The following is a 13,905-nucleotide window of genomic DNA, read 5'->3' as shown; positions in this document are numbered from 1 at the left end:
TGATCGAAAATTTTAAACAATAGAAAAATCAAAGCCACAGGAGATACACCACAACATCCATGATTTGACACGTTTCGACCCTTTGGTAAGGAGGGGGGCCATCATCAGAAATCTTTAGGTCTGAGGGCTTCAAAGGTTTTACATTGGTAGGTTGGATTTTTTGGTCGAGGAAATTGCGAAAAAATCTCTATGAAATGCATACAACACTCTAATCAATCCTGACACTTTGTCCTATTGGCTGTGCCACTTTTCCAAATGAGTATGTGTTTTGTTTTATTGCAGCGTGGATTTCTTGTCTACATGGAAAAATGAAAGACACAGGAAAAATAATAGCCACAAATATTCGAATGTTTAGCATTAGAATATTTATTTTTTTTTTTTCCAAATACAACCAACTCGAACCCAATCACAAAAGTATCAGTGATAATTTTGTCCTTTTTTTTTGATACTTTTTAGACATGAATTTGAGGTTAGCCATTTTTTAAGATAAGGTATTAAGGTATTCGAAGACTCAAGAAAGGAAAGAGTTTAATTGTAATACCTATGGGCATTAGCAAAAATCCATTTATAATTCCTAAAGTTTTTCCTGAATATTATTAATGATATGAACCTAAAAATGCCAACAGAGCATAGATGTACAACTCCAATTATGAGGACTTTACTCCAATGATGAGGACGTTACGGCAATAGCTTGTCACATGAACAAGTAAAAGGGGCAATGAATTTAGCTGAATCAAAATTTTGTATACCTATGACGACGGATTTTCGGTGAAACCTATACTGGAAATCTAATGAATAAGCCCTTCTTCATCACAAAACAGCAAACTAAGAAATTGGTCAAGTATATGGCGGGTTTATCGGAATGTGAGCCTGTGTAGAAAATATTTGGAACATGGGACCTTGGGGACCATGGTTGGAAGGGATATAGAACGGGTGAAAATCCTTATTCAAAAGTAATCTAATAAAAAATACGTTCTATGTGCCTTCGAGGGGTAAAATCTCCTAGTTTTCGATCTATATGGGAGCTATTTCAAAATATACTTTGAGTTCAGATTCGGCCTTGAGCAATGAGCTGACAATTTGAATCACACGGCACTCATAGACGTGAGAGAAGTATTCCCACTTTTTTTTTAAAGGAATTTTCGTGGCCAAAGTACTTTTTATATGTTTTCCCCACTGTTATGTATTTGAACGATTTTTTTTTTAACTTGTGAGATGAAGTTACGGCCATAAAGAGTAAAAAATGGTTTCTTCTGACCACTTCTTTCCAATACCATTTATCGTTCTTGAAACCCCTACAAAAGCAAGTCACAAATATTCTCTTATCAGAGGAGAGCCTTTGTGAGAGTAATTAAAATTTTGCCTCAATGAGGTTTCACAAGGCAGAAATAGTCCAAAAAGTATGGAGAGATGACCACGGCTGAGTAACGAACATACAGTAATACGCCTTAGTGAATAAAATCCGCATAAGTGAAACTTTAAGGAAAAACCCTTTATGTGAAAACCGCTTAACGCTAAACTGAAACAGTATTTACACCACAAATTCAGTTTTTATGTGAAACTGAAAATTCGCGTCATCAATTCAATTTATAAAAGAATATTTTCATATATCCCAGCAGTCCAAACGTCTCTCATGGCATTGTCAGTAGTATATATAAGGGGGTTCTGGAACTTTGAGCATCAAGAGTATGAGTCATCGATGACGTCATAACCCCACCCCACCCCAAACCCCACCCCACCCCAAACCCCAAACCCCACCCCACCCCATTGATGACGTCATAACCGCACCCCACCCCACCCCATTGATGACGTCATAACCCCACCCGACCGCAACCGCAGCCGATCGTAGCGCAGGTGGCGACCGCAGGGGGGTATGACCACATACGGGCCGCCGGTTGAAATGTGTGGACGGACATTAGGGTGCAGATCGCAGGGCGCAGGGCGCAGATCGCAGGGCGCAGATCGCAGGGCGCAGTGGCAGATTTCGATGATGACTCATCGCCCAACTTCAACTAGTGTTGGAGGGTGGGTGATGTAGATTGCTGACCGCAGGCTATAGTTTGGTTTGAGTGTGAGAGTTTATGATTAATGTTGAATGTTGTGTGACCACCACACTGGAGTGTGATGAAATAATTGTGGTCAGTGTAGTTCTATTTTTTCCCAGGAAGAACAAGCGATGGAAAATGTTGATAAAAGAAAATGTATTAAAATTGTAACTAACTGGGAGAGTAAAGGTAGAAAATTGGGTGCGAGGGCTCTTATAGCTAAACCTAATTTTCATAGTTCACTCAAAATATCTAACGATATGGTTGTAATTCAAATGAAAAAATCGCATGTTGAATATAATAAACCAATATATATTGGATTTACTGTTTTAGAACTATCGAAATGGAAAATGTATGATTTTCATTATAATTATATGAAAATAAAGTTTAATCAATCAACTACTCTAAATTACATGGATACCGATTCATTTATTTATGATATTAAAACAAAAAATTTCTATGATGATATTCGAAGTGATATCACAAAATATTTTGATACATCAGCGTATCCAATTAATAATATTTATAATTTTCCGTTAGAAAACAAAAAAGTTCTAGGAATGATGAAAGATGAATGTGGTGGAAAAATAATGAAGGAATTCATTGGTTTACGTTCAAAAATGTATTCAATTAAGATTGATAAAGTAGATGAAGAAATAAAGAAAATAAAAGGTGTAAAACATTGTGTTACAGCAAAACTTTCAACCAACGATTTTAAAAAATGTCTTTTTGAACAAATTAATTATTATGATTCTATGTATGTTTTTAGATCAAAAATTCATCAATTGTACACACAACATATACATAAATTAGTTTTAAATTATTTAGATGATAAGAGATTTATAAGAGAAAATGGTGTTGACACCTATGCTTGGGGACACTATAAAATAAAAAAATAATTAAAAGAAAAAAATGGTTTTGTTTGTTTTGTTTTTTTCACAAGATATTATATTTATTAAAGAGAAATTGTATACATAAATGACCACAATTGTAAGTATTAAATTTTTGTTTTTGTTTATAATTGTATTCGATAGGTGGTTTTAAATAATTAATAATTTCCAACGGTGGTTGTAAATTACCAAAACTATCAAAATATTCCTTATAGTTGTAATTTTTGTAATAGGCAACCCAATGTGTTCCTGGCCCATTAGTTGTATCTAAATTAACTATTCCACATTCTTGTCGTAGTGGTTTGTTTGGTAATGAGTCACGCATAAAAACCCCTCTAAAGTGTTTCAATGGCTTGCAGTACTTAACCAAATCGATATCCGTCAATGGTCGATTGGGTAATCTACTTAGAAGTTTTTTGGAGCTGGTTTATAGTAAAGTCCATATCCTTTTTTATAAGGTTTAAGATATAATCCTTTTCCCATAGCAATTGATTCCATATATCTGTTATGACGAGTAGCTTCAGCTAATTGTTCTTTCCCATTTTTGATATCCTTAACTGCTTTTACAATAGCCGATCCTCCAGTTGCTAAACCTCCAAGGGCTGATAACGCAGTTAAAATTGGAACTATTGGTAGAAATCCACCAATTTTTGGTACTCGAATGACTCTTGGTACACCAATATTACTCTTCTTTTTATTTTTAAAACTTGAATGTACAACGTTTTTTGCAATTTTTACAGCATCATATATATTGTTAGGTTTCTTATCTTTTAATACTTTTAAAGTATTCTTAACTGTCGATGCAAATAATTTTTGCTTACATTGCTTTTTCTTCATTTTTCTTTTTGTTGTCATACCGAGTCCGAATTTAACTTTTGCTTTAAGTAAGTTTGTTACTAACCAAGCGTTTGCTCGTTCTTTCCAATTGCTATCTGTTGATTTAACTCTTTGCCAAGCTTTTTCTATTAAAACTTTATCAGCTTGATGACGAGAATGAATATCTTTATTTTGTGAGTATGCAATATCGTGTTCTCTACAAGCTGAATCCAATAAATTTATTCCTTTGTCTCCTTGTGCTAAACGTTGTGCTAACTTAGTTCCTGGTCCACAAAATTGATATCCAGGTAAATGCACTTCAAACGGAAGATTATTAATTAAGTTGTTTACCAATCCAAATCCAGTAACAGACTGTTTACATTTATTATAAATCTTGTAATTAATAACCATAATTTTTTTTTGATTATGTAGTGATAGGGTACACGATTTAAATGAAAATAAGAGTTTTTGTATATATATACTTAAATTTATATTGAAAAAGTTTAGTTAGCAATATGCGTTTAATAGAACAAACTAAACAGATTGCTGTGAAAAACATTGATAATGTCTGTTCACAGAAAAAAAGGATTGTACATAGTACTTTATTACCAAATTCTATACGTGCCCTTATAGTAGGCCCATCAAATTGTGGTAAAACAAATGTTATGATTAGTCTCATAGAAAGCCCTAATGGCCTCAAATTCAGGAATATATATATATATTCTAAATCTTTATATCAACCAAAATATCAATATTTAAAAAAATTGATTACTCCAATCAAAGGAATAAACCTATTCACATTCTCTGAAAATGAAAAAGTTATAAGTCCAGCCAAAGCAAATATGCATTCTATAATGGTATTTGATGATGTAATTTGCGATAAACAAAATACTATAAGGGATTATTTTTGTATGGGAAGACATAAACACATTGATTGTTTTTATTTATGTCAAACATATACAAGGATTCCTAAACACTTAATACGTGATAATGCAAACATGATTATCATATTTAAGCAAGATGAAATGAATATTAAACATATATATAATGATCATGTCTTGGGTGACATGACATTTAAAGATTTTTTAAAGCTTTGTAGTGAATGTTGGAAAGATAAATATGGATTTCTTATTGTGAGCAAGGATGATCCCATTGATAAAGGTCGATATCGCAAAGGATTCAATTGTTTTATTCAGTTATAATATAAATCAGATTGATAACAGATATAATGTAGATTATAAACAGAATAGAGAGCAGATTGGTGACAGAAAGAAAGCAGATCGGTAGCAGATATAAAGCAGATCGGTAGCTGATATAAAGCAGATCGGTAGCAGATGTAAAGCAGATCGGAAGCAGATGGATACATAACCAAAAAAAATAAAAAATAAATTATCCAATCATGAAGAGACACAATTTGTTGAAGGAAATTGTAAAAACACGAGCAGTATTGAAAGAAAAGTTAAAAAACATTAAACTTAATCAAATAGATAGGGATAATCTATTAGAAGATACATTTCAACCAATAACCAAACCTTTGAAGGATATTATAGGAAAACTAGATGAGAACAAAAAAGAAAGTAATCAGTATTCTAATAAATATAATGATAAAAATATTTATGATTATAATAAACAATATGAAGACGATGGAAAACTTGATAAAAACAATAAGGATGATGATGATGATGATGATAGCTTTATATCAGACATTTATAATGATGATGATGACTATATGTCTAGCAATGGACTTCAAATGAGAGATATTACCTCAAGTAATGATAATGAAAGATATAATAATCAACATTCATCAACAATATTTCCGAATATAGTAAATTCTACACATAAAGAAGATAATTCAGAAATAGAACAGATGGATATAGAGAAATTTTCACAAAAACGAAAATTTTCATCAGATGAAAATAACACTAATAAAAGGATAAGAAAAAATTATAATATTCCAGTTGATTTAAAGAGAAAAGATTATACACTAGAAAAATGTGGAGTGAATCGGAATGAGCTTAGAGAAAAATTAAAACGATCTAATGATAACAATCTCAGTTTATTTGACGATAACGATAATAAGCGGATGAAAAAATCACATCTATTTTCAAAACGAAAATGTGAATTTCAGTTAAATACTAATAAAAAACGTATAAAATTAACTAACAACAAAATCATAAATATAAATAAACGAAAAAGACCCTCACAATTAAATACTGATAGAAAACGTTTAAAATTGATTAATAACAACCAATTAAACTTGAATAAACGGAAAGGTGTTTCACAATTAAATCTTGATAGAAAACGTATAAAATTGAATAATGATATCTCATCAAAATTGAATAAACGAAAAGCTGTTACGCAATTAAATATTGATAGAAAGCGAATAAAATTGAGTAGTGATAATCTATCAGACATAAATGTAGCATCTTCATTACCCAACGTTCTACAAACACTTATCGATAATAGACAATTAGATAAAGTTTATGGATTTCATATAGATACAAATGGAAATATGTATTTTGGAAAAAATCAATTAAAATTTAATGGATGTAACTCTATTCAAATTGGGGAATCTATTTGGAAAATGTCTCCCGGACTATTTCAACTCATGTTTCACATTAAACCTCAACATTATACAAAGAAGGATTTAAATCAATATAAGGATATTTTGATGAAAACAAATGCTCATAAAAGAAATTATTCACCAGGAGAACAAATTAAGGGAACTCAAGCTTATAAATATCAATTTATAATAAAACGGTTATTTGATGTGAATTCAAATAGGATATCCAAAGGTAATGGATTGAGTTTGAAATCATTAGACAATCACAAACCAAATTATATATATTGGGATGACCCTAACGAATTGGTTGACAGATTAAGATTGCTCCTTTCATCTGAAGGTGTTGGTCACAACAATCACAAAAACGAAATTATTTCAATTGTTGAAGAATTGCGAGAAGCACATATTATTAAATAAAAAAATCAAAAATGTATACAATCAATAAATTTGGAGAGAGCGGAAGTAAAAACCAAGTCAACAATGCAATGCTAAAATTGAGTTTAGGTAGATCACTTGGAATTACTATTCACAACAATGCTTTAAACTTTCATGGGAAGAAAATAACTAATTTAAGTGCTCCCTCTGATCCTGATGATGCTGTAACAAAAATATTTTTGAAAAAAAAAATAGATAAAATCGAAAATAAAATCAAAAATCAGCAAGATGAAATACTTAGAAGATTCGAAGAATTACAGAACAAACTAAAAGAAGACATACATATAGAAAAAATGAAAGAATATATTTTCAAATGGGTTGAAGTGGAAAAAATTGTTCTAGAAAATAAAAAACATATTGAAGCTATAAACAGTGATTTAACTAAACTAAAAAGTGTGATTGATCAATTTAACAACAACTTGAGTACCAATTTGAATATTTTGAAAAATCATAATATTGAAGATACGAAAAAAATTATTGAAGATACTTTAAAAATAATAAATATCCGATTTGATTCCATCGAAGATTTTCTTTTTCAAAGTATTGGATATACTAGAAAAAATAAATATTTTAATTAAATATTTAAAATCAAAAATAAGATATAGTAGAGGGTATATAACATCAAAACAAAACAATTTTTACTTCAATCGACAACATCAATATGGAGCTTAACCAGGATAAGAGAGAAATTGTTAATGAACTACACAAGCAAGCACGAAAAAATTTTGGAAGGAGACGAGTGGTTATGAAGGGTATCGATGATTTGTGGCAAGCGGATCTTGTTGAAATGGGTAGTTATGTGAACTTTAACAGCGGATATCGATATCTTTTAACCGTTATAGATACATTCTCGAAAAAAGCTTGGGTTGAAGCAATAAAAAATAAAACAGCTCAAAGTGTAGTAAAGGCTATGCAGAAAGTTTTCAATCAAAGTAGTCGAAAACCCAAAAATTTACAAACTGATGATGGAAAGGAGTTTTTTAATAACAATTTTTCTCAACTTATGCAAACAAATCATATAAATCATTATTCAACATACAGCACTCTAAAAGCATCAATCATAGAACGATTTAATAGAACACTGAAAGGAAAAATGTGGAAAGAGTTTAGTTTTCGTGGAAATTATAAATGGATTGATATATATAAAAACCTAGTTAATATATATAATAACACATTTCATCGAACTATAAAAATGTCGCCGAATGATGTGAATTCCTTAAATGAGAAATCACTTTTAGATTCAGTCTACAACAACCTCAAGGTATTTAAAAGACCAAAGTTTAAAATCAATGATAATGTGCGAATAAGTAAATATAAACAACATTTTGAAAAAGGATATACACCAAATTGGACTACCGAAATATTTACAGTTAAATCTATTAAAAATACAAATCCTAATACATATATACTTAAGGACTATCAAGGAAGGGATATAGAAGGTGGTTTCTATGAATATGAGCTATCAAAAACCAAATTTCCACACACATATTTAGTGGAAAAAGTGATTAGAAGGAGAGGAAATAGACTTTATGTAAAATGGTTAGGATTTTCTTCAGAGCATAACTCTTGGATAAATGCTAATAATATTTCACAATAAAAGAATAATCAATTACATAAATCATTTATTCTAACGTCAACCGTAGAGATGTCGATAACATTAACCTTAAATGATGAAAAATCAGTACTTGTCGCCAACTACTTTCCACCAATAATTTTGAAACAAAGCTATGTTTGCGGTTTAATAAGTTTTGATACATATCACTCAATACCAAATGTTGATGAAGAGAACAATAAATTTCATATAGGTGGACATGAAATAACTATTCCTCTTGGATCATATGAATTTTCGAATATATCTGAGTTAATAACGGATGAATATCGCAAGCTTAATAAAAAAAATGGAAATCTTATTATGAAAGCAAATTACAATACACTTCAAACATATCTGAAGAGTACGCTTGATCCAATTTATTTTGATAAAGAAAACACTATTGGTTCATTATTAGGTTTTAGTAAAAGAGTACTTGAATCGAATGTTGATCACTATTCTGATAAAGTGATAGAAATTACAAAAGTAAACACTATAGTTATTGAGTGTAATATTGTAACAGGATCCTATATAAACAACAAGTCAGCGCACACTCTTCATCAGTTTTCACTCGTCGTTAGCCCAGGATATAAAATCACGGAAAATCCTACTAACGTTATATATCTACCTGTTAATACAAACACAATAAATACCATTGTTTTGAAAGTTGTTGATCAATCTGGAAAATTGATAAACTTTCGTGGGGAAAAAATTTCAATTAGATTACACTTGAAACCATCTAAAGAATGATAATATTTAACAAAAAGGAGGTATTTGCGGATATAACAATCACTCAACCATCAACTTTGAAGGGATACACAACTAAAATATCACATCACCACAACAGGAAACATAAAGGATTAAAAAGGAAAAAGAGAAATATTTTAAGTAAAACTAACCAAGAGTTCCTGGAAAGTTTGGGTTTCACACTAAAATAATAAAGGGTTGAGTTTAAAAATGAGTAACATTATTAATGTTTTACAAAAACCACAATTTGATAATGCTATAATAAGAAAGGAGTATCACAGCTATATATCATATTTACAATCATTTCAAAATAATGATGAAATTAGGATTTCCATTCAAAACCAAGACCTGTATGTCGTTCCTGGTGAGAGTTTTTTATACATTGAAGGTTTTGCAACAAAAGCGGACTCTACAGTATCAGCATCGATAAAGTTATTAAACAATTGCATAGCACACTTATTTGATGAGATAAGATATGAACTTAATGGTATAGAAATTGATCGTACACGTCATTTGGGTATAGCAACAGAAATAAAAAATTATGTATCATTAAATGAAAGCGAAAGTCGAAATCTAGTCAACGCAGGATGGGCTCCATTTAATACAGATGATCTTACTCTTGTGAGTGGATATTTTAATTTTTGTGTTCCACTGAAAATGCTTCTTGGATTTGCTGAAGATTTTGATAAAATTATAGTTAATGCTAAACATGAATTAATTTTATTGCGATCAAAAGATGATACGAATGTATTGAAATCTATCATTTCCAGTGAAACCTGTAAACTATCAATTTTAAATATTACATGGAAAGTTCCACATATTCAACTTGCTGATGTATACAAGCTGCAAATGCTTAAAGTAATTAATAACCGTCAACCACTAAATATATCATTTAGAACATGGGATATGTATTATTATCCTGCAGTTCCATCGAATACAAAAGTTTTATGGAATGTTAAGCTTGCAAATGAAAATGAGCGACCACGTTTTCTTCTTTTAGGATTCAAAAGTAGTGAAAAAAAATTTATTCACTGTGATATAACAAACATTAAGGTTCATTTGAATTCTGATACATATCCATATGATGATCTTAACCTCAAGTTTGATAGGAACCGTTTCGCCCTACTTTATGATATGTATATAAAATTTCAACAAAGCTATTATACACGTGAACCGCAACCTCTATTAACGCGCGAAAAATTCAAGGGTGAAGCACCGATTATTGTTCTTGATGTAACACATCAAAATGAAACAGTAAAAACTGGCCCCATCGATATACGAATTGAATTGGAAACATCTAAAAATATATCACCGAACACATCTCTATACTGTTTAATTATTCATGATAAAATGTTTGAATATATACCTCTAACAAATGAAGTAAGAAAATTATTGTAAATGTAACTATATTTTTTATCTATAGAAATCATAAAATAAATAAAAAGCAAAAACAAACACAAACAAAATGATTTTTTTTATTAATAATGTAAAATTAATATATAGGTGAGTTGTTTAAATGTAAAGAGGGAGAGGTAGAATTATTGTTTAAATATAAAGAGGGAGAGGGAGAGGTAGAATTATTATAAATATAAAGAGGGAGAGGGAGAATTAATGTCGAGAAGAGAAAGAGAATTTTTATTTCGTGTTTGCTTTACATTTATAGAATATATAAGGTTGGGTATTTATACTACATTAATTAGTATCTCTCCAACACACCTCCAATAGTGTAGATATAAGAAAATAATAAATTAACATAATGAAATTATATTGGGTATTACTTTGTTTTGTTATACTTCATGTAACAATTCATAATTCATTATCATTGCCAGTTGTATTTGATTCCACAACTGATTCAGCGTTATCCATTACATCTGATCCTACAATCGACTTAAATTCAAAAACCGTTGAATTTAATTTAACACTACCAAACAAAGATATTCTTAAAGTAAATATTTCATTTGTTATGATGAAAGAAAGTGAAATATTAGAAAACAGAGATGATTTTTATATAAAAAATGAAACAGATGATGCAGACTTATCAACTAGCACCACTACAATAATTCCTATAGAAAGTGAAGAAAAATATTTTACTGTCGATGAAGCTATAGAAGCATTTCGCAAAAGGTTAATTACAAAAGAAGCAGATATTGGTGGTATACTGGATGCTGCAGAACCTTTTTATCGTCATTTTAATTTACAATATGAAGATTTAAATATACCAATCCGTTGTACTTATGATAGTAACTACATGTTACGTCAACTAAAAATAAGTTGTTTTGAATATCGTGAAATTGAACAAGAACGAATTTTAAGTAATGGTGAAATTGAGAAAGTTCGAGTTCAAGATCTCAAAAAACATTTAGAAAATATTGTAATAACTGATATTGAGAACTATACTCAAACATATAAAATGGAAATAAGTTAGAAAACAGCAATTAGTTCTCTTATATACATTGAATTGAATAGTAGTATGTATTTAAATAAATTAATATACGTTGTTGTTTTAATTATCATATATAGAATATATCCTAGTATTCAACAACAACAACAACAATACTATCCAATACCTTACAATAGATGTAATCAAAATCATCAATATGATAGATATAATACCAATCAAAATGCTATTTTTGATGGTGACACTAGTAAACGTATAGAATTTCGAATAAAACTATCAAATAATACAGGAGCAAGAGTATATTTATCAATTCAATTATTAAATAATGCAACAATCGATGAGTCACTAACAACAACAACAACACCGAGAAATAGTCAAACGGATAGACCTAAAATTTTTACTATTGATGAAGCCATTGAAGTATTTAGAAAAGACTTAATAGAAAAGGAAACTAATATTGGTGGGATCATTCAAAGTTCTACAGTATTCTACCGTCATTTCAACTTAAAATATGAAAATGTAGAAATTAGACTCATATGTAGCTATTACAGTAACTACACATACCGCAAACTCAACATTTATTGTTTTGAGTATAATGCTAATAAATTTGAGTATAATTACAAATATAATCAAAGTACGAATGAATTTAACCCATTATTTGAAAGGGAAGAAAATGGTATAAATATCAGGACGCTTGATGTTAATGATTATTTGCAAACGTTACACATGAGTATACAGTAGTTCTCACCGGAATAAGAAAAAAAGCAATATGATTAAAGAAATATATAATTTTTTAAAAACATTTACCAATATCGTTTCCGAAGAAGATAAAAATAAATTAATTAATATAAAATCTCATCTGGAATTTGTGGATAGTTTAAAATGTAAAGAAAGTAAATTTGGTAACCACTATGACTGCTGTGTTTGGTCAAATGATAACGCACAATGTGGTCCAGATACATGTAATTGTATATTCTATGATATGGATAAAAGAAAGGGAGAGGCAGCTGCTGCGAAAATAATTAAAAATTATAAAAATATTTACAATACAGTTAAAAACAATCATTGTAATTTTAACAACCGATGAGTAAAAATGTCTAAAAACAATTTCATAATTATAGATGTTCAAGGTTTTTTCTTAAATAATAAATTTATTGCGAAGGAAATTTGTATTTTTGAACATAATCAGACAATTAAAAAGTTTATTATATACCCCCCTTGCAAATTTTCTTCCTTATCATTAAAGGAAAAGATTACAAATAACTGGCTTACGAAACATTTTCATGGGTTGAGATGGAATGATGGTAACATAATTTTTAAAGAATTTAACGATTATTTAAATAAATTTATAAAAAAACAAGAAAATCTAACAATATTTGTGAAAGGATGTGAAAAACAAAAATGGATAAAGCAATTAATAGAAGAAGATATAAATATAATAAATTTAGATGATGCTAACTGTTCAAACATATGTAATCTTTATAAAAATAATTTGCATATGAAAATTTGTAGTTATCATAAACAACACCCTAATTATAGATGTGCTGAAAAAAATGTTATTTTATTAAGTCAATTTATTAATGTTTTTTTAAAATAAAGCAAATAAAATAAAAACATATCGTTTTTTCTTTATTTAGGATATATAAGGCTATGTAATGTAAGTATACATTAGTTCCTTTTTTCATTTTGTTGGGGTAACTTCTCAAAGAAAATGATATTATCAACGAATATAAAATATCTATTAAAAGAATACAACTCCTACATTGATAAGGAACATAAACAATTTTTTGAAGAGATGATTGAAGAATTAAGGATATATAAAAATGTATATACTTCATTTATACAAACAACACATGGAATTCATACATGGGACTGCAAGCTGAACTCGATAGAAAATATAAATATTTGTAGTTGTATAATTAAATATAATCGTTACATCCTATTACAAAAACTCTACAATTTATACTATCGCATTCTTTGCAATAAAAGTGTAATCAATTCTTAACTTCAACTTGAATTTTTTTAATTTCCTAATTTCCTTGGGCTTTTCTTTTTAAATAAACTAAATTAAAAAATAAATAATAAGAGTTTATAAACTACTAAATATACATAAATTAAAAAGATTTTTTCGGTTTTCAATGAACTTTTTTTCTCTTTATTATATATAAAAAATATTAAATTATTGATTCAAATACTAATTTATAATTAGTTTCGCTAATTTTTTCCTTTTTAATTGATAAGACTCCACTATTAAGATCAGCCATGGCCTCATCATTAATATTATTAAACTTCTCCGGCAGGAACATAATATGATCACTTAATTCAATCATCAAGCGCATGCCAAATTTAGTCATCTTCCTTTCAGCTTGATGTATGATGAAGTACTCATCGAAAGGCATGTTGTTAATGGACAAAATAGTCTT

The 13,905-nt window shown here is 29.2% G+C and overlaps 2 protein-coding genes across 5 annotated transcripts in view; both read left to right on the top strand.

Annotated features, from left to right (window-relative positions):
- Positions 1-13,905, top strand: part of LOC106084006 (bifunctional heparan sulfate N-deacetylase/N-sulfotransferase) — a 575,726-nt gene that overhangs the window by 59,022 nt on the left and 502,799 nt on the right. The gene's annotated exons all lie outside the window — the stretch shown is intronic.
- LOC131997134 (uncharacterized) lies at positions 9,295-10,482 on the top strand. Its single transcript, XM_059367532.1, has one exon. The coding sequence runs from the start codon at positions 9,295-9,297 to the stop codon at positions 10,480-10,482; it is 1,188 nt and encodes a 395-aa protein (XP_059223515.1).

This window comes from Stomoxys calcitrans, chromosome 1 (assembly GCF_963082655.1).
Source record: "Stomoxys calcitrans chromosome 1, idStoCalc2.1, whole genome shotgun sequence".
Taxonomy (NCBI): Eukaryota; Metazoa; Arthropoda; class Insecta; order Diptera; family Muscidae; genus Stomoxys; species Stomoxys calcitrans.
This window is presented reverse-complemented; position numbering and strand designations above follow the sequence as displayed.